General features: G+C 37.9%; 1 protein-coding gene across 1 annotated transcript in view; it reads right to left on the bottom strand.

Annotated features, from left to right (window-relative positions):
- The window catches only part of LOC123253633 (zinc finger protein 23-like), a 108,071-nt gene extending 87,531 nt beyond the window's left edge, over positions 1 to 20,540 (bottom strand). The window contains exons 1-2 of the mRNA XM_044682796.1: positions 20,408 to 20,540; positions 842 to 1,921 (exon numbers count right to left, since the gene is read on the bottom strand). Coding sequence (XP_044538731.1) covers positions 842 to 1,921; positions 20,408 to 20,540 — 1,213 coding nt within the window. The remainder of the gene's footprint in view (positions 1 to 841; positions 1,922 to 20,407) is intronic.
- Between the last annotated feature and the right edge of the window lie 2,628 nt (positions 20,541 to 23,168).

Here is a 23,168-nt window from a genome sequence, read left to right as displayed (position 1 = left end):
GCTGATGCTCTTAGGGCCTGCCTTCACCCCCGCAGAAGGTAGTGAAAGTCCCTGGGCTGGAGATCTTTATTCGCACCTGAGGCGATGCCTTCAGAGTTTGGGAAAGGCCGAGTTTTAGGGGCCTTTGTCCCGGCCGGAGGCGGTGCCTTCACCCACGTGGGCGCTCAGGGAGAGTCCCAGCCACCTGGGGTCCCTCGTCTTGCAGCGCACAGGTACGGGCTCAGGGGCTGCCAGTGATTTTCTGGTTGCCCCAGTCCTGTTTAATGGCTTGTGCGGTGTGGGGGGTGGGGGAGGGGCTTCTTCCTCTCGTGTTTTAGTGTGAACTGTTTCACCCCTTTAAAGTGTGGAAATGCCCCGATTCTGCGTACCTTCAATGCTGCGCCCTGTTGTGGGGTTCCTTCGTTCCTCTGGACTCGTTTTTATTTCCCCTTGAGGGGTTCTGTGTGGTTCGGTCAGGAGAGATCGAGCAGCTGCTCCTTACTCTGCCGCCATCTTAACCGGAAGTCAGTACCATATTGTTTTGATGACTGCTGCTTTATAGTATAGTTTAGTATCTGGTACTGCTAGGCCCCCTTCCTTCACATTTTTTTTCATTATTTCCCTTGATATTCTTGATCTTTTGTTATTCCAAATGAAATTTGTTATAGTTTTTTCTAATTCAGTAAAGAAGTTTTTTGGTAGTTTGATAGGTATGGCGCTAAATAGGTAAATTAATTTGGGTAGAATTGTCATTTTTATTATGTTAGCTTGTCCTACCCATGAGCAATCAATGGCTTTATATGGATTCTTTGATGTTTTCTAAGGTCTGAGTTAAATGTGAAGGCTTTCCCACATTCTTTACATTCATAGGGCTTATCTCCTCTATGAATTCTCTGATGCTCACTAAGGCCTGAACTAAATGTGAAGGCTTTCCCACATTCTTTGCATTCATAGGGCTTCTCTCCACTAAAAATTTGCAGATGCTTACTAAGGTCTGAGCTCTGTATGAAGGCTTTCCCACATTCTTTACATTCATAGGGCTTCTTTCCACTATGGATTCCGTGATGTTTACTAAGGTCTGAGCTCCCCATAAAGGCTTTCCCACATTCTTTGCATTCATAGAGTTTTTTTCCACTGTGAGTCCTCTGATGGTAAGTTACATCTGCTCTCCCTCTAAACTTTTTTCCACATTCCTTACATTCATAAGGTTTCTCTCCTGTATGAACTCTCTGATGATCAGTAAGGGCTGATATCCTTCTGAAAGCTTTCCCACATTCATGACACTCAAAGGGCTTTCCCCTAACATGAATTCTTTGATGTTTAGCTAGTACAGAATTCTGATTAAATGTTTTCCCACATTCTTTGCATTCATAGCACCTCTCTCCACTATGAATTTTTTGGTGTCTAATAAGGTATAAGTTCCCTCCAAAGGTTTTCCCACACTGATAACATTTATATAGTTTGATCTTTTGTCTGCAATCAAAGCCTAAATGACAAATGCCAGCTGCCCCACCCATAGAGGGTTTCTCTTCATTATTAGTTAGTTGATTTATTAAAGACACTGTGTTTTGTCTCTGACTGTGCTTATGAGAATCACATTGCTGAGTTCTTTCTCCTGAAAGATCTCTTGGGTGTGGAACCATCTTAAAGTTTAGATCCAAGATGCCTTTGCACTCCTGGCCTCTCTCCTCTGAAGTACCATTGCTGGGGAAAAGAGTCACATGCCAGAAATATTTCTCCTGGATAGATTTTCTGAGTTTGTTGCCTGCTCTGCTTCCTTGCTGCAGTTCTAACTTGCCTTCATAGTCTGAACTTTCTTGAAACTCTGGGTCCTGGACAATAGTCCCCACGATTCCTGCTGATAACATCCTCTGTGATCCTGTATCTTCATTAATTTCCTGTTCTGGATGACTGTCCTTAGTTTTAGGTTTTTCCCCATCACCTGAAATGACAAAAAGAAAATAATTGCTATTCCCTAGAATATATCACTTCTTTCCACAATATTGCCTATACTCAGAGTTTTTAGAAAAGGGGGATCAGGGACTATTTTCTTTGTGGGGTTTTCCCCCTTCTTGAAGATACAAGTGTTAACTGGACTCTGCTAAAGGATAATACCAGGTCAGAATGACCCTAAGATAGCAAAGCTTTTATGTAAAAGATCTGAGGGAAAGGATTTCTCCTTGGTGAGGAGGTGAGGTTAATTTGGGTTCAATTCTTTTTGTTAGTGTAATCTTTGGTCTGGAACTGTGATAACACTGGGAGGGAAACTGCCTCCACCATGTAGATCACCAATGCATTCATGCCTTAACACTGGAACACTGAGAAATTAAGTGACTTGTCCAGGGTGTTAGAGGCAGGCTTTGACTCCAAAGACAGTCCTCTATCCAAGGTGCTATCCCAACCCCAGTATTTATTTTGTGAGTGATGAAATGGAGACACTGCTTCAAAAATTAAAGAATCCAAGTCCCTGAGTGTGATAAAAAAACTTTTCACAAGGAAAAGACATATGCTATGTGACCCTGGGCAAGTTCCTTAGCCATGTTTGCCTCAGTTTCCTCATCTATAAAATGAGCTGGAGAAGGAAATGGAAACCATTCTGGTGTCTTTACCGAGAAAACCCAAAATTAGGTCACACCACTGAAAAACGATTGAACAGTAACAACAGTAGACATATGGTGCAGTGGAGCTCCAAGGACAAATTCCAATCCAAAATCCTAATTCTGTGCTACCAAGAACCAGTCATTTGCTTATTAAGGTCTGAGCTTCATTAGCCTTACATTACTCACTTGGAAAATAGAGATAATATTTGCAGCACTTCCCTTGGTATTGTTATAGACAAGCATTGTAAATATGAAGGTACTAGAGTTGAAATTCTTTTTTATCTTCTTCCATTTAAAAGGGGTATTTTTTTGAAAAAAGGACTACTTTTCACTGTGGTCAAACCTAGGAACAGTTTCTTAGTGTGGATATTAGGATGAACCCTGTACCATACCAAATGTTTATTGAGCTTAACAGCCTCTCCTGCATCCTCCCCCTTCTCTCCATTCATACAACCACCACTCTAGTTCAAGCTCAAATCTCTTCTATACTATAATAGAACCCTAAGCCCAAATCCTTCAAATCTAAGCTTAATTGGTATCTCTTCATCCAGAGATCCCTCTCCAATCCATCCTCCATAGAATTACCAATATTATATTCCTAAAGCACAGGTGAGATCACGTCACTCTCTCTTGTTCAAGAAGCTCTAGTGGCTCCCTACTGCCTGCAAAATGCAAACTACTCTATCCAACATTTAAAGTCCTTTTCAAACTGGCACCAAGCTTCTCTTTCCAGATCCTTTGTCCATTCCTACCCCACCTTCAAGTATTCCATATCAGTCAAACAATAACCTTTTACTAATCACCTCCTATGGGACACAAATATAAGCATATGGATAGAAAGACTAAAACAATACCAACTCCATAAGATTTTATATTCCAGCAAAACTGGCCTCCAGACTGCTGTTCCTTTGGATATTAATAGACTATGAATTAAGCTTTTAAAAAGAATGTGATAAAAATAGATATTGGAAAACTTAAGTATTTAATGGAGTCACACGAATATGCTTTCAGAAAATGAGTGAGAGCCCAGGGATGTTTTGTTTTAAAACAAATAATCATAAGTTCATTATAATAATAGTGAGTTTTTATTGGGAAATTTTTGGCTATTTTCATAAAAAGTGTGAAAATATATAGGGTAGTTTACATATGTAACTTATTTATTATTTAAATATTAATATTTAGTGATGATACTATTAATATATAATATAATAAATATTGATATTTATATTATAGTGCTTTAACCATTGATATATGTGGCTAATTTATAAGTAAAAGATGAATGAAATTTAATTGTTATGGAAATATGAGAAAGTTAATAGTATTTTTTACCTCATGATTAGTGAAATTTTGCTATTTGAGATAAAAAATCTTGGGACTGTAATTTACTATTCTTTTGTTTTGATTACAAGGATGTATGAATTTTCACAAAATCAATAGTAGAAAATGGTATGTTTTGCAATCCGGAAAATGTTATTCCTGGATGGTTGTGCCTGGGAACTTGGGAGGGTGATCTTGGCTTGGCCTATGGTAGGACACTCGACTCAGTGTCCCCATTGTACTATTTCTTTTCTAAACAGGAATTGTTCCCGCCTGGTAAATCCTGAGCCTTGCTTTTGATACCATGTACCTAAATGATTGAGAGTCAGATATTATTCATGCTTGGATTCAGACAGAGATGAGGGAGTTTTCAATTCCTCCGTTAAGACATTGTAATAACTCTGTCCCTTCTTTTCCTTTCAATAGAAAATTCCTATAATCAAAGTAGGTGAGGAGTCAAGCTTTTTAACAACAATACTGAATCTATTAATTAATGGTTGATACTGGAACATCTCTGAGAAGTATGAAAAATCAGACAATTTTAATCTACATTTGTGGTCAAATTATAATGGAGGGATGATACCTTCCTAAACAACTTGTCTAATTAAATGGAATAGTACATTTTGAGAAAGCAACAATATTTGACTATTGGAATTATTATACATATGTATATCATTGGCTTCCAAATGCATCTTGCAAGGAAATTCAGGCTCTGATTATGTCTTATTGATAACTTTCCAAAGCTGGATTAAGGATTTTACATTTACAATTCTCTTGATAACTGTAAAGAAAGTGAAATTATTGTATGCAGTTTTGTTCCTGGCAGATTTGTATCTAGGAACCTCTAGAAGTGATTTGGAACCACTGAAGCAGAGCCTTCTGAGCTGTTCCCTAAAGTGAATCCCACTGCAGAATGTCCAAGAGAAGGGATCTGACAACTACCTGAGACATCTGGGACGCAAAACATGGTGACTAAATGGACCCTGGGAGAGGATTATTAGGATACAAGGATACTTGATGACCTCTGACAAAGGTCTAATTACTCAAATGTTTTAAGGAACTAAATCAGTTATACAAAAAATCAAGCCATTCCCCAATTGATAAATGGGCAAGGGACATAAATAGGAAATTTTCAGATAAAGAGAAAAAACTATCAATAAGCACATGAAAAAGTGCTCTAAATCTCTCATAGTTAGAGAAATACAAATCAAAACAACTCTGAGGCACCACCAAACACCAACAGATTGGCTAACATAACAGCAAAGGAAAGTCATAAATGTTGGCGGGGGGATGTGGCAAAATTGGGGCATTAATATATTGCTGGTGGAGTTGTGAATTGATCTAATTATTCTGGAAGGCAATTTGAAACTATGCTCAATGGGCTTTAAAAGACTATATGCCCTTTGATCCAGCCATACCACTCCTGGGTTTCTACCCCAAAGAGATAATAAAGAAAAAGTTCTGTACAAAAGTATGTATAGCAGCCCTCTTTGTGGTGGCAAAAAAATATTGGAAAATGAGGGGCTGCCCTTCGATTGGGGAATGGCTGAATAAATTGTGGTATCTGTTGGTGATGGAATACTATTGTGCTAAAAGGAATAATGAACTGGAAGACTTTCATGTGAACTAGAACAATCTCCAGGAATGGATGCAGAGTGAAAGGAGCAGAACCAGGAGAATCTTATAAACAGGGACCTTGGATCTTGGATAGCTGGATTCAGGTAAAGGTTTGCCCTCCCCCTCAAACAACTCCCAAATTACGAAGGTTTAGTTTCTGCCTGAAGGGCAAGAAATCCAGAGTTTTCAGAATTCTCCCCTTAAAGGAAGACACTAGAAGTAAAAGAATGGATTAACAGAATGGGACACAGTGAATCAAAGGAAAGAATTCTATTATTGATATAACTAAGCACATCCTCAGAAAATGGGGAGTAAAAATTAGTAAAGAACAGCTCACTAAATTTCTTGATCTTATTCAAAATTGTAGTCCATGGCAATGGTTTGAAAAATTATTATACTGAGTACGGATCAGAACAAGTGTCAGAAAAAACAACTTTGTTATCTGGTCAGAATACAGAGAATGAAATCTTCAAGGTTTCAGTGTTAGAATCAGAGGAGGAGAAAAAGGCTCCTCGTAAATCAAAATGGAGCTTTAAAATCTAAATGAAAAAGCCACCAGAAGCTGACCCTCCCCCACCTAAAAACCTCTCTTCCAAAGAGTAAAGACAGATAAAAGCAGAGTAGCCTCTGCTGCTTGGAGCTCCAGCTCCACAGCCACAGCCCCCGAATATAGGTTTTAAAGGAGCAATAAAAAATGCTCAGAAGGACAGAGACATGTCTTTCTGTTTCCCAGTTATTTTTAGAGCAGATGAATTGGATGATGATGAAGAAGTAGCTCCTACATGGGAGCCTCTTCCCTACAAAGTGTTAAAAGAAATTAAGACAGCTTGTGCTTCACATGGTCCTGCTTCTCCATACACTTTAACTTTAGTGGAGATTTTAGAAGGGTTTTGGATTACCCCATTAGATTGGAATCACATAGCAAGATATTCTCTTTCTGCAGGGGACTACCTCTTTTGGAAATCAGAATTTGATGAATTGGCAAAACAGAAGGCAGCCATTAATAAGAAACAGTGCATCAGAGTTACTAAAGAAATGTTACTTGGAAAAGACGAATGGGAATTACATGCTGATCAGATGAATTTACCTAGAGAAGCTCTAATTCAATGTACAAAGTGTGCCTAAGAGGCATGGAAAAGAATCCCAGGAACTAAGAAACTGTCCACAGGTTTGGCCTAGATTAAACAAGGCCCAGAGGAAATATATACAGAATTTATAAAAAGATTAAATCAAGAAGTAAAAAAATATACAAATGATGAATATTCAACTCAGATAATAGTCAGAAAGTTTGCCTACAACAACGCCAATAATGTGTGTCAGAGCATGCTTCAAAATGTTAAAGAATCTGAGACTATTAATGACTATGTGAAAGCTTGTGAGAACTTTACTCCAGCCTACATGCAGGGTATAGCCATCGAGGCAGCCTTGAAAGGAAAAACATATTCTGAAATAATTAAGGGCTCAAAGGCTGTACAAAGCTCTTGTTCCAATGCCCCCAACTCTTTGTGTCCCAGATGTCAGAAAGGTTACCACTGGAAGAAAAATTGTAATTCCAAATCCCATCGAAATAGTTACAGATTACCTGATAAGAGATTTCAGGGAAGATGGAAAGGAAACCAACCACAGGCCCCACCAATGACTAAATTTAACTCAAGAATTCATCCTAGCTTAGCCAGTTCCTTGCTAGAGTTAACCACTTTTCTGAATAATAAACTTTCTTTTTTCTCCAGATTTCTTTACCCATGTAAGATGTGATTTATTGATCTTTTGATAGGATGTCTTATATTTGTTAGAGTATGCATGAAATGCCTGGGAAATATGTCTTTGATCAGTCTGTGTGTCTATATGTTGTATTTATGTGTCTATGATCTGTTTGTAATGGTTTTATTTGTCTGGGATCACAATGGAATTTTGGAGAAAATAAATCTCTCTCTTTCTCATTCATTCCTGAGGAATGAGAAAGACAGACAGAGGAGTTTGAAAAATTCAGAAAAATAACATCTCCAATGGATTTCTGAGTGTTTAAAACTCTAATATAATTTAATTGATTAAAAGAAATCATATTCTCTGCTCTCATTAAGGCGAGAATCAACAAGATAATTTCTCTGCATTTCTTCTTCCATTTCTTACTGGCCATAAGAAAGGGAACAAAGAAATCATAAGACAATAAAAGGGGACAGATTTGATCCCACCACCAAATTCTGTCAACAGGTTAAGTATTGAGATGATATTTAATTAAAATTACCAAGCATTCTAAATGCAATCTAAGAAAAATCTTATTCAGACAGAAAAGAAATGATTCTGAGTTATGTACTGAAGTACAGAAGTGCAATTTAAAACTTTCTTAGCCAATCAGAACCATCAGTGCACCTAAATACTTAACCAAGAGTGGTAAAAACCTTTTGGACTGACATAAGTTTAATCTGCCATTAATCACACTGATGTTAGTGAAAATCTTAACTTATAAATTATTAGAACAATAACATTGGCTTATATTTCATAATTAGATCCCTTTAAACAGAGAATGGTTCATGAGAAAAATTTAAGCCAAAATTGAATCATCCATGCTGCCTCAGTTCAGCAAGAAATAATTTTGGAAAGTCAAAAAACATAGTTCTTTTTTCTCAAAACTCACAGCCCTTTCTCTAATTCATTAGGATACATGTTTGCTAAGAATTTGAATAAGTACTGATGGTATAGTATAAATCTTTTGACTACCAGTTAGAAAATGGAATTTCAGTTAATTTTTCATGTGCACAAAAATTTATATTGGAAAAGTTATCTATTAAGACTTGCAGTGTGTAAAATATGAATTTAAATTATCAAATTTGCCAGAGATGCTTATCAAACTGAATTTGAGGATTGCAAATTATGTAAGGATACTAGTTCATGATTTAAAATAAATATTTAATCAGATATGTAGATTTGTCCTAAGGTATAGAGAGCCCAGACTACAGGTTTTATTCTTCTTTAAGTAGAGGCTGAAAGAATAACTGGTATATGTAAGAAACATTGTTAAGAAGTTTTATTCAGGGACAATTTGGATGTAGTGAAGTTTAAATTAATATTCATTTGGAAGTGATAAATCGTCAAGGTTTTAAAATAATCGCGCAAATTTTGTAAATTCAGTAACTAAAGAGTTAAAGAGCACAGCCACTTGAGAAGCAGCTACAGCCTTGGACATGTTTCAAAAATAATTTAACCCCTTCTACACTTAGGAGGGAGAGTCTCTGACTATAATTATTTTCAGAAACAGGGAAGAAAAATAATTATTGTGACAATTTAAATTTATGCTTTAAGTTACTAGATCCTATTCAAATTATGTCTCCTATGTTCACTATTTCACTAGTATTTAATGGTGAATTGAATAGATTGTATTTTCATAATATTTTTGATTGGTAGTAATGCATTCAAATGCAGGATATAAATTATAATACAATGCATAACCCTCATAATAATTTGATATCATTGTTAATATGTACTTGATTGTGATGGCTTTAATATTGTTATAATGTCTTTTCTGAAATAAAACTATTATTTGCAAATGTAAGAATATTCCAAGGTACCTGGTTGAAAATTTTGAAGTTTTAAATCAATATTCTTTGAAGAGTAATTTTATATCAAGATCAAAACATGTAAATCTTACAAGTACAATAATTTAAATAGTCATAGAGGAAAAAAACAAAAAAACTGCTACAGAGAAAAGGAATTTTCTTTACTTTTAAAAACTTAAAACTTCTAACAAAGTTATTAATCCCTTCCTTACAATAAATTTAGAACCTAAAGGGGTAATTAACAGCCTCATTGAATTTTGATGTGTTGCAAATAATGTTGCAAGCAAAGCTGATACAAATATTGGGTTTTAATGAAATTGTTATTGAATGTTATCAAAACATGTACATTACTTTGTGAAAACTGAAAACATATTTTTAAATGTAAACTATGTGTAAAAGATATTTTTTAAAAATTGATCATGCCTATTTACAATAATATGATTTTTATTGTGAACTAAAATTTAAAGTAAACTGACTATCACAATAAGTTAAGGGAATAACCAGCCCCTGCCTTAACCCTCTCTAATCAAGATTACATTAATAAAAACTTAATTCCAAGCAAAGCTGTTAACTCTTTTTCTGCATTATTGGAAAGAATTACCAGGTAACTTATACATTGAGAAACTGTTGAAAAGAAAATTTGTTTATCATATTTTGTAACATTAGAGTTTTTCATTGTATATGTAAATCTTGGAAACCTTTCAAATACTATTGATAATAATTACTGTTTAAGGTAAAAGTCATTGGATTTGCAACTGATATTACTCATTTATGGATCATTGAATTGGATTCACCATTCAAAAGAAAGATATCATTGATAAATAATCCCTGACTCTTACCTCAAGTCAAACAATGTTATACTTCCTTCTCTCCTTTTGCCATATTCAAACAAAGTGATATAATAATTGAAGCCCCAGAAATTTGAATATGTATAGCAAGCCAATATGTTCCACTGTTTATTAAACAAACTATACTCACCCCAAGTGTTGTTTCAATGAAAGTTAGTTTGAACCTCTTGTAAATTAATTTATTTGTATAATTTCTGACCATCGATTGGAATAACTAATTACAAATACAAAGAAACAAACAATACCCCAGAATTATAATATGGGGGTTGAGGTTTTATTTTATTCATACAAGAAATGGATCTGAATTTTGGGTAAAAGACATTTTACTAAATCTAAACTATACATATAATTGTAATTTTTAAAACATTTTTTACTTAAAAAAACATTACATATTTCCCTGAATTATTAATTGTCTTATTGCTTTTCCTTTTAATTTTTTTATATATAGAATAATTGACTTTTTTCACTTTTCCTCATTTTTTATACTTAGTGTACATATAATCAATGTTAAATCTTTTTGATTTTACAGTAATATAAGTTTAATATTAATGCATACCCACAAAGCCTTAGTCTATGGAAACGTGCTATGAATTGGTAAATATTATGGGACTATAATTAATGATTCTGTCTGATTCCAGGAGAAGGGAACAAAAGAGCCACAAGGTCAAGGAGACTACCCAGTCCAATGAGATTGGTGAGAAACTGCACAGGGCCTAGTACCACAAGGTCAAAAAAGACTGTACCAATCCAGGAAGGATTGACAAAACTTTCTCATGCCAATACTGAAGGACATAAACTTAGCGATTGGAGTTCAGGGTTGCAGCTTTTCTAACATATGTTAGAGGCTGGATTTCCTTGAACTTCATCCTAGTTAAGTACCAAAGATTGGACATCATCCTGGCTTAAGTGCAGGCAAATCAGACCAGGGAAAGACACTTCCCTTTCTCACAAAAATGTGGTCCTTTTCTTTCTCTTATAATTGTGGTAACTTTCTGTAGTCCTGGCTTCTGAAAGGGTAATTACATAATTGCTGAAATCACTTTACTTGGGCCTTGATTCAAGGACCTGTTATAAGTTTATTTTTCCCTACATTTTTGCACATAAGACTTTCATATTTTACATTTCATTCACGAATTATTTTTTTCTCTCTTTTATTTTTTTAAATTTTTTAAAATTTCTTTTGCCAATTGATTCACACAACCCCCAAACTCAGCCATGTATTCTTAACTGATCTGGATCTTAGCCTTAACCCACTTCAGGGGAGAATGTATGTTTTATAATCTATAATGTAAAGTTTAAATTCTTTGGAGAGTAATTTCAGTATAAAAAATTTGCCACCTCCCTAGAATGTAGACAACAAACTTGTTTGGAGAAGACACCATCAAGATACCTGCAGAGACCTACACTACATCAAAAAGATCCAAAAATGAAAATTGGGGTGCAGTTGCTTGAACTATGGGGAGTTGAATGCATTTGTTTTGAATGTACAGTGTTATGCCAAAGGAGACTGCCTCCTAATTGTTTTTTTGTCAATGAGCCTAGCAATCATTGGATTATTGGTTTTGTCCTCTTTTCTTTTCATCCCCAAATTTGTGTAACTTTAAAGTTTCCCTTGGCCCTCATAAGAGAAATTCACACAGCCCAACAGGTGGATGCCCTTTTTCAATTTAAACAAAGAGGGTAAATATTCAAATTCAAATTGAGCTACAATCCCTGCATTTAAAACAAAAAGGGAAGACAAATAGAGAGCCAGAAATAAACAGTTTAATCTGTAAATCCTATCAGATCCAGCTATAGCTGGATGATTATAACTAATTGATGACTCCTTTCATTATTAAAAGTTTTCCTGTGTAATAAATCATTATAATTTAAAGAGAAGTGGGAAATATGTGGGAAGTAAATAAGAGAATAGATAAAAATCTGAGACTCCTCTTTTGACGGCTTTTGTGATACTTGTGATTTCTTGTTGAAAAGTATTGTGGCCTTACTGAAGAGCTTTAGGTTCCTAGGGGGCCAGCATTTAAAAGGTTAACATTCTCCCCCTTTAGCCAGGAATGCAACTGCCTGGTATAGCCAAGGCCAAAACCTTAGCAGGGGCAATTCAACCCTGAGAAAAATATTCCCTAACTTGGCTTCCTGATAAGAAACCAGTCAAAATTCAGCCTTGGCCTTGGTCTGTTCTGAAGCCAATGAGACCTTTTGTACTTTGATATGACATAATTTATAACTTCTGCCCATCTGAAAAGTTTCAGTGGGGGGGTTCTTTTTTGTGAAATGAGTCTTGAAATATATATATAATAAACTCCATGCTCCTGGAGACAGAGCTGGAAGCATGAGCTAAAAAGATCATCTCTCATGACCTTACTTCTTATCAACTAAGCAGTCCTTATCAGATTATCAGAGATGATAAAAAGATCTCAAGAGTGATCATGTGTATCTGTCTATAATCTCATAAACTGCAGTTGGTGGGGAGGAACACCTACTCCTCTCACCCTGGCTGCTGCTATAAATTATCCCTTTTTCCCTGACAGGTTTGGTTGATAACCTGTCAGTAATTCCTTTAACAGCTGCCCAAGTAAGGACCCTTGAGAGGTTAGATGGATGGTAAACCTCTCCAGGCCCAACTTGGGGTTGGATAGATTGGTAATGGGCTATTGATCAGCTTTAGTTAATGATCAGGATCTGACTCCCTATTTGAACTCTCTTCCCAAGGGCTATGATAGAAAGAACACTCTGGAAGGTACTTGTTATTAAACACTGTTTTATCTAAAGGTAGGGAAAGGATAACAAGGTCGAGGACTGGGGATCGGAACTAATTTTAATTAATTAAGTAATTAATTGGAAATTCCATTGTTCTATTATCTATGAAACTAATTTTAATTAATTGATCAGGACTTGAGGCTACTAAGCTGGTGGAGGCTTGGTATCTCCACCCTCTCACTATCTCTGGCCAGATCTAGCCACAGACAAGCCAGAGAATAGGGAAGGCCATTGTTCCAGATTAATATTGATGGTCTTTATTCACTCAGCTCTCTCATCAATAGTGTCTATTGTTCACTAGCTCTCACAGTCTAGCAAGGAAATAGATTCAGGCTTTTCCTACCCTCTTCTTCAACCTCGAGGCCATGCTTCAACCACCCACTCCCAGATTGAACCACAGAGGCTTGCACCAGTCTCAATTCAGAGATCTGTGATCTTTAGTTCTGAGCCTCTGAGTCCAGAGACTTCTCCAATGTAGCTGTCAGAGGGTATATATAGGGTGGGGCTAACTGACATTTGCCCCTAGCTCAAGGCACCTAGGAACATTCCAAACTCTCAACTGCCATCCCTGTCAGTCAAAGTGGCATCCATCTCATTCCAGATTATGATTATAACACTATATATGTATAATCTATCAATCTGTGTATTCATCTATCAATCTATACTTTATCAATCTAGCAATATATCCATCCATCTATATCAATCAATATATAATCTTTCATTTACTATATCAATACTGTATTAATCATGAATCAATTTATCCAACCAACTGTCCATCTATCTCTCTTCATCCATCTACCTATCTATACATATATCCATCTGTCTATAAGCTATCAATCAATTTCCCCTGCCCAAATGCTATCTTCCTTCTCCTCCCCACTGATTCTTTATTGTTCCTTACTGTTGTTTCACCTTTTACTCCTGACCCTAAATGCATCTTCCTTCTCCACCCCACTTATTCCCAATAGTTTCTTCCAGTTGTCTCACCTTTTTCTCACTTCCCTAATGGTATCTTCCTTCTCCCCCCACTCATTCTCTATGGTTTCTTCCAGGTTTCTCACCTTTTTATCACCTTCCTCATGGTATCTTTTTTCTCATCCCCACTCACTCTCCATTGTTCCTTCCTATTGTTTCACCTTTTCCTCCCCTCCCTAATGATATCTTCCTTCCCTCTCCTACTTATTCCCTAGGGTTCCTTCCACTTGTCTCAACTTTTTCTCCCATCCATAATGATACCTTCCTTCATCCCCCATTCATTTTCCATTGTTCCTTCCTGTTGTCTCCTCTTTTACTCCACTCCCTAATGATATCTTCCTTCTTTCTCCCCCCACTTATTCTCTATGGTTCCTTCCCATTGTCTCCCCTCTCTATTCAATTGTCCATCTATCTATGTATCCATCTATCAATCAGTCTATAATATATCAATCTTTCTATACATTTCTTTCCATTAGCCTTTCTATCTATATTTTAACCATCTGTCCCTCTATCTGCCAATAAATTTATAATCTATCAATCAACCAATCTATCCATTAAACTATCAGTCTATCATATATCTATCTATCCATCAGTCAATTGATCAAGCAATATGCAATCTTTTATTCAATTTTTAGTCTAGTAATTATTATTCCCAAGGGTTCCTAACAGTTGTCACCCCTTTTCCTCCCCTCCCTAATAGTAACTTCCTTCTCTTCCCACTAATTTATCATGGTTCCTCCTCTTGTCTCCCCTCTTACTCCATTCCCTAATGGTATCTTCCTTCTCCTCCTCCCTACTTGTTTGCTATGTTTCCTTCTCATAGTCTGACTCCTGCCCCCCATGGTATCTTCCTTCTCCACTCAATTCCCATGATGTCTTCCTTATGACTCACCTTTTCCCTCCCTTCCTAATAATATCTGCCTTCTCCACCCACTCATTTACCATGGTTCCTTCCAGTTGTCTCACCTTTTCCTCCCTTCTCTAATGATATCTTATTCTCCTCCTACTAATTCCCTATGGATACTTCCTGTTGTCTCAACTTTTCTTCTCCTCTGTATTGATGTCTTTCTTCTCCTCACACTCATTTCCATGTTTCCTTCCACTTATCTCAGCTTTTCTTCTCTCCCAATTCAGTCCATATGGTTATTTCTTGTTGTCTCACCTATTCCTCCCTTCTCTAATGGTATCTTCTTTCTCCTTCCACTAATTCTACATGGTTCCTTCCTGTGGTTTCCCCTTTTACCTTACTCTCTAATGTGATGTTCCTTCTCCCCCTCAATTATTCCCATGTTTTTTTGCACTTGTATCAGCTTTTTCTCCCCTCTGTAATGATATCTTCTTTCTCCCCCTAATCAATCTCATGGTTCCTCTTTGTTGTGTCACCTTTTCTTCCACTCTCTTCCACTCCTTACCTCCTCCACTTATTCTCTAGGGTTCTTTCCCTTTCTCTCAACTTTCCCCCTCTCCCTGATTGAAACCTCCTTCTCCCCACATTAATTGATCATGACTGCTTTCTGTTATCTCCCCTTTACAACCTAATGGTATCTTCCCTCTCCCTCACTTATTCCCTATGATTCCTTCCTGTTTTCTCATCTTTTCCTCCCTTCCCTAATGATATCTTCCTTCTCCTCACACTCATTCCTTATGGTTCTTTCTTGCTGTCTCACCTTTTCCTCTCTTCTCTAATGGTATTTTCCTTCTTTGATAATGAAATTAAATCTGCCCTGCCCATTCTTAATCTAAAAGTGAGAACATTCCCCACTTAATTCACAAGTTTGGAGGTCTATGACCCACATGTGCTAGAATCAGTGAGGAGTCCAAATTTACTGACTGCCTCCTGGGCAGTCCTCAGCAAAGCATCTGTTGTGATTGGACATATAAACTAGAGGATGGCACAGGAAGTGATGCAAAAGAAGCCCTTTTAAAAGGCAGTTCAGTGAGTTCAGCTCTTTTTCTTATTTGTGGCTTGGACTTGAAGGAGCTCTAGCTGAGCCCCTGAGACTTTGGTAAATGAAAAAGGCTGAGTGATTCCCTTAACTTCCCTGGAGGTACTAGCCTCCAGGAGGCTCCCTTGATTGGGAGAAGCCCTTGTGCTAAATCCCTTGTTTATTGACCTTTAGGGTCTCTGGCTGGGCCTCTGGAGTAAAGACCAGAATTGAATACAAATCTAGTTTGTTAAGTTAGATCTCTTACTCTACCTTCTTGTCTCTCTACTTTCACTCTCTCTTATATTTTGTATAAATTACTAAAATCATTTTACAAATTAGTATGTATTCAGTTCCTTGGAGACTATACCTTTAAATATTAATATGTCCAACCAAAAACCCCCTTTTCCCTCTTACACTTTACCTCTCCACTCATTCTCCATGGTTCCTTCCAATTGACTCACCTTTTCCGCCCCTCCCTAATGGTATCTTCCTGCTTCTCTCCACTCATTCCATAAGGTTCCTGCTGGTTGTCTCACCATTTCATCTCTTCTCTAATGGTATCTTCCTTCTCTCACAGCTAATTCTCCATGCTTCATGCCTGTTGTCTCACATTTTCCTCCCCTTCATAATGGTGTCTTCCTCCTCCCCTCACTTATTCCCCATGATTTCTTCCAGTTGTCCCACCTTTTTCTCACCTGCCTCATGGTATATTCCTTCTTCCCTCAATTATTTTCCATGATTCCTTCCTGTTTTCCCCTCTTTTCCTCCACTCCCTAATGGTATCTTCCTTTTGCACTCCCCCCCCAACTTATTCCCTATTTTTCTTTCTGATTGTCTCCCCATCTATCCATCCAACTGTCCATCTGTCTATTCGTCCATCCATCTGTTCATCTCTCAAGTTCATTAATCTATCAGTCTACCCCTTTCTTTCCATCAATCTTTTTATCTATAATTTAACCAATTGTCTCTCCACCTACAAGTATATCTATAATCTATCCATCATCCGATCTGTCCATCAAACTATCAATCATGTATCTATTCATCCATCAGTCAATTGATCAATCAGTATGCAATCTGTTATTCAGTCAGTAGTCTAATAATCAATCATCATCCATCAATTCATCCAAACATCTGTCCATCCTTCAGTCTACCCATCTTTCTATCTATAATCAATCTGTTTGTCTATCTGTCAATACATCATCTTTCTCTTTTTCTATCTATCAATTCTTCCATCTATCTGTCCATCCACCTGTCAATTCATAATGCATCTATCAATTGACCTATAATTCTATATCTATTGTTCAATTGATCTACTCATCAATCAATATGTAATCTATAAACCAATCTATAATCTCTCAGTCATCAATTTATTCATCTGTTCATCCAACTGTATATCTATCTACCCCTCATCCATCTATTTATCCATTCTTCTATGTAACTGTCTATTCATCTATCTATTCATCAATCTGTATCTGTAATCTACCAATCTCTCTTTCTATCCATTTGTCAATCTATAATCTATTAATCCATCCATTTGTTCATCTATCTTTCTATCTCCCCATCCTTCATCTATTGATCTGTCCATCTATGTATAATCTATCCATCTATCAATCTATAATTTATCAACCTAGCAAACTATCATATATCCATCCATCAATCAATACATAATCTGACATTTTATATATCAATCAATACTCTTTCAATCATGAATCTATGCATCCAACTGTCCATCTATCTCTCTATTCATCCATCCCTCTATCTATATATCTATCCATCTGTCTACAATCTATCAATCAATCTCTCCTCCCTAATGGTATCTTCCTCATCCCACCGCTTAATCCTTCTGGGTCCTACCTATTGTCTCACCTTTTCCTCCCCTTCCTATTGCTATCTTCCTTCTCCCCCCTCTTATTCCCTATGATTCCTCCAGTTGTCTCTCCTTTTACTCTTTAATGGTATCTTCATTCTTCATTCTTCCCACTTATTCTCCCCTGTTTCTTCCTGTTATTTCACCTTTTTCTCCAGACCCTAATGGTATTCTCCTTCTCCCCACACTTATTTCCTATGGCCTCACCTTTTCCTCCCTTCTCCCACCACTTATTTTCCATTGTTTCTTCCTGTTGTCTCACCTATTTTCCCCTCCCTAATGATATCTTCCTCCTCTACCCATTTATTTCAGATGGTTCTTTTTGTTGTCTCACCTTTTGTTACTCTTCCTAATCTTATCTTCCTTCTCCACTCCACTTATTCCCAATAGTTTCTTCCAGTTCTCATCTTTTTCTCCCCCCCAATATTATCTTCCTTCTCCTCTCCTGCCCCACTTAATTTCAATGGTTCCTTCCTGTTGTCTCACCTCCCCCCCATGATATCTTCCTTCTCCCTCACTGAATTCCCATGATGTCTTCTTCATGACTCACTTTTCGCTCCCCTACACATTTTCCATGTTTCTTTCCACTTGTCTCATCCTTTCCTTTCCTCCCTAATGCTATTTTCCTTCTCCCTCTACTCATTTTTCATGGTTCCTTCATGTTGTCTCCTCTTTTACTCCCCTCCCTAATGGTATCTTCCTTTTGCCCATCCTTCCTCTTCCCCCATTCCCTATATTTCCTTCTGATTGTCTCCAATATCCATCTAACTGTCCATCTATCTGTCTATTCATCTAACCATCTATCCATCTAATAATCTGTCTATAATCTATCAATCAGCCTATCCCTTTTTTACATAAATCTTTTATCTATAATTTAATCATCTGTCCCTCCACCTATCAATACATCTATAATCTATCAATCAACCAATCTAGCCATCAAACTATCAACCTATCATATCTATCTATGCATCAGTCAATTGATTAATCAATATGCAATTTGTTCTTTAATCAGTAGTCTAGTAATCATTCATCAATCCATCCTAACATCTGTCTGTCCTGTGCATTCACCCACCCATCCATCCATCTATCCATCCATCTATCTATAATTAATCTGTTTGTCTATCTGTCAATATATCATCTTTCTCTCTTTCTATCTATCCATGTTTCCATCTATCTGCCCACCCACCTGTCAATCAATCCATAATCCATCTGTCAATTGACCTATAATTCTATAATAAATCTATTGCTCAATCGATCTACTCATCAATCAACATGTAATCTATCAACCAATCTATAATCTATCGATCTGTTTATCTGTCTGTCTACCCAACTATATGTCTATCTACTGGAAAAGGGAATTCTTTGTCATCTTTGAGTTTACACTTGTGAAAGGGAATCCCTTGTTCTCTTTGCCTAGTTGGAGCTAATACTTTAGTTAACACCAACTTAAGTACTAGCTTGAAGTAGGTGGAGGAGCTCACAAACCACTTTATGAATTATAATATATAAATCTATCATATATCTGTCTGCCTATTCATTTGTCTATCCATCAGTCTTTCTATGTATTATCTAATAACCTGTCTCAGCAATCTAACAATTTCTCCAATAAATTTATAATCAATCTATTCATCAACCTATCAATATATCATATATCTATTTATCCATCTATCAACCAATATATAATCTATCACTTAATAGACCTATCAATTCATCCATCCATCTGTCCAGCAGTCCTAGTCTTTCTATTCATCTATCTATACATCCATATATCAATCAACCTCTAATCACTGAATCTAAAATCTATCAATCTGTCTATTGATTCAGCTGTCTGACTCTCTCTCTGTCAATCCATCATCTATCTATCCATCTATTTATTCATCAATCTATAATCTATATCCATCAATCAATATATACTGTATCAGTCAACATATCAATATATCAAATCTATCCATCTAGCAATCAATATATAATCTATGACTCAATCATTAGTTTATGAATCTATCCATCTGTCACCGTATATCTTTATATCTATTGATCCATCCATCCATATACCTCTCCATCTATCTATCCATCATCTGTCTATCCATGTATACATCAATCTATCTATAAATCTATCTGTGTATCCTTCTATCCATCAAGACAGAGGAGAAAAGAGAGATAAAAGAGACTAGTCAGGAAAAGGAAGGGAGAGATAAAGAGGAGAGAGTAGAGGCAGAGATAGAGGAGAAAGGAGATAGAAAAAAGACAAGAGAAGAGAAGAGAGAAAGAAAGAGTGGAGGCTCTACCCTCAGGGAAGCCTCTCTTGCCTCTCTAATTGTAAACGGCCTTGTAGCTAGAAGCCTTGTTTAATTAACCTCTGTGCCCCTCTGCTGGGCCTCTAAATTCTTACCTGGTTCGGGCCTCTGGTCCGGGCCAGAGTTTCTCTCTCTCAATTTTCCTACCTTCAACCTTCCTAGTTACAAATAAACTTCCATAAAAGTCAATTTTGACTTAAGATTATTCTTAATTGAGGATTGATAATAGTTCAATACTCTGGTGACCACCTTTTAATATATAGAACCCATAAAACCTCTTTTTCTCTCTTACAATACTATGTATTCATTGAAAGGCAGAAGAGTGATAAGGGCCAAGCAATGGAGGTTAAGTGACTTGCCCAGGGTCACACAGCTAGGAAGTGTCTGAGGCCACATTTGAACCTAGGACTTCCTGTCTCTGGGCCTGGCTCTCAATCCACTGAGCTACCCAGCTACCCCCAAGAAAGAACATGTTGAAGAGATGAGAAGGGAAAGACAGAGATAAAGGGGACAGAGTGGATGCAAAGAGAGGGGAGAAAAGAGGGAAATAAAAGATGATCCAGGGGAAGGAGAGACAGTAATAAAGAAGAGAGAGTAGAGGAAGAGAGAAAGCAAAGAAGATATAATGGAGACCAGCCTGGAGAAGGGAGAAACAGTTTTCAACTGACTGCCATTTTGAAAGGCAATTTCCATGCAGGGCATTGTGTTAGCCTGTAGCTGCTGAGCTAATGTCAAGGACAGGAGGAGCAGTGAGACCAGCACATTGTTCTCCTTGGAATCATTCTCTGCCAGAGAATCCATGAAATGGAGCTGACTTCCTTTGTCCTTAGGGGCCTGACACCCTAACACTAGGAGGGGAGGGAGGGGGTCTCTTTTCCTTGCCTACAGTGACTGCCCACCATTCCTTGGCTAGGGAGGTCCCTACTTCTGCCACAGGTGACACTTGCCACCTCCTAAGGCAGGGGAACCATAAACAGGCTGTGCAGTCCTGCTCTGCCCAGCTGCCCCAGTGAGCCACTGCTGGTCAGCTCCCTAGGTTCTCTTTCTAGTGCCACCCTGGCCTCCTGGCCTCCCCCACCCCCCCTGGCACTCCCCATGCTGCTTATGGAAGAACCAAGTTTGGTTTCTTTGAAAGGATTTACTGATCTTCCTTTTGAAGTTGACTGAGATGGTCTCAGCTGTCCTGACCACCCACTCATACTTACACGTGCCTGGAATTGGTTCTCCTGTCATGTCCAGACTCACTGAACTTCCTCACTGTCCTCCTTCCAGCCTTACCTACCCAGTCCTAGTCAGTATAGATTGGGTCAGCACTCACACTTCTCATCTGCATGTGTCCAATCTGTCTTATACCTTCTCTGAAGCTATAATTCTTCCCAAATGAGCATTTTTAACTCTGCACATGGGCACTAGACACACACAGAGTGACTCCTGTCTATAGGCAGAAATGAGTAATCACCCCCTTATTCTGAGGAGATGAGACTGTGCAGAATCCAGAAACAATTGGGAAAAGTAAATAATTCAAACAACAGGGATCAGGAAGGCCCTTCCCCTCTCTCCAAACTACCTCTTAACAAATTAATAGAAGCTGTTCCTTGAAGCCAGAACCTTGGGCCAGGTGTTTGTGAGGAACTTGGGTTCAGTGATCCAATCCAAAGGCAGGGCCCAAGGCAAAATCTGACTCTTTGGTGCTTCCTCTTTTCTTGTTCTCCTCAAGGGAAAGCCAGTCTGGTAATCTGTAGGAAGGGCCTGGAATCTTACAGTAGCATTAGACATTAGGATGCAAGATTTAAGGGTGGTGAGGCCTTATAGATCATTATACACATGGGGAAACCAAGTCCCAGTGAAGTGAAGTCACATAAGTAGTTGTAGCAGAATAAGAGTCAGGAGTACCAAATGTGATGCTTCTTCCACTATCACCAATAGGACTTCCAGAGCAAGGAAAGAGAGCCCAGGGAGAGGATGAGTCTAGAATGTGTGAAGCCCCTGTGAGTGAGAGAATACCCCTAACCCCTTACACATGATTAGGTTTTAATGTTAGTGATAGCTTTAAGATAATCATGGTCATAATTCTAAGATAATTAGTATACGTCATGATTTTATAAGGCTTTTTCATCTATATTTTAGTTAGGTTTTAAAAATGGCTTTAACTTGGGCCTTAGCGTCAGCCCCCACCCTGCTGAGCTGAGTTCACCTATCATGCACCCTTCCTTGTGACCAGGTATGTGTCAGGAGCTTCGACCTCAAGTTTCAGAACCACATATGGGACTAAATATCACCACCCATCCTTATCCAGAGTGGGCCCAGAAACACCCTTCCCCCCACCATTAACCATCAAGTGAGTCTTAGGTAATGGCCAGAAGATCTCTCTCACCAAATAAGAGGCACTTCCTACATGTCTAACTTATGGACAAATATGGGTTGTTTCCTAGTTGAACTAACCAATGAGCATTGTTGCTGGGTGCCCTCTTCCTTTCAAGGGTATGGCATTCTTACACATTTTTGTGTGCTTCTAAGGAAAACTTGTCTGTTACTTTGAGGCTCTAAAAGAAGGTTCCTTCCAGTGTGCTGGCTTTCCTGTGATTAAACAGGGCTCTGGCTTTGTTGGAGGACTTGGCCCTCTCCCAATTAAACCTAAATAATTAGCTGGCTTGGAGAATTTGACTTTATTTAACTAAAATTATTATTCTGAAGAAAAATTTACAACACCCCAAAGCTGAAGTAACTGGCGGCCAACAGGTATAGATACACACACGGACAGATGAATCTCATGGCAGATGTTTCATTTAAGGAGGACACTGGAGGAAATGTCCTTAATGGCCATGGCATGCTCTGGATTGTGCCAGGCCCATTCTAGACCTTTGGGAACCCCAGGCCAATCAATGTCTTATGATGAGTTCTAGGGCCGGGAACCCAGATAGTTGCTCAGGAATGACTGAAAAAAGGTAAGTAGTTTGCCATCTTCTTCTTCACCTACAGCTCAGGACCCTAATTTGTGTCCATGAAGAGATGAAGAAACAAAAATTCATGAGAGTGGAGACAGTCTCGAAGTCTCACCCACATTAACTGTAGACCCTTTAGAGGCCTCTGTCTGATTTCCATCTCCTTACATTCTGGTCTCCTTAATCTTTGTCATAGTTCTTTCTTCATTAATGCAGAGGTACTACAGTTTGGAAAAAGGAACCACCTCTCCTGTAAGTAGTGAGCCCAGGGCTATCCTGGAGACTGCCCCTTCCCTGGTACTATCCCAGGAATGGCTGTGATGGGAAAAGGGCATTCATTCCTGGAATCTGTGGTCTGAAAGAATGGTATTGTGCTGACTGAAGGAGATGAAGACATTGGGATGGAGCACACGGCCATAAAATTATCAGCTTTTGGAACATGTCCAGTTAGAGGTAGAGAGAGGAGACGTGATAGAAAAGTCCATGC

Source organism: Gracilinanus agilis, chromosome X (assembly GCF_016433145.1).
Source record: "Gracilinanus agilis isolate LMUSP501 chromosome X, AgileGrace, whole genome shotgun sequence".
Taxonomy (NCBI): domain Eukaryota; kingdom Metazoa; phylum Chordata; class Mammalia; order Didelphimorphia; family Didelphidae; genus Gracilinanus; species Gracilinanus agilis.
The sequence above is the reverse complement of the archived record's forward strand: the minus strand, read 5'-3'. Positions and strand labels throughout refer to the sequence as shown.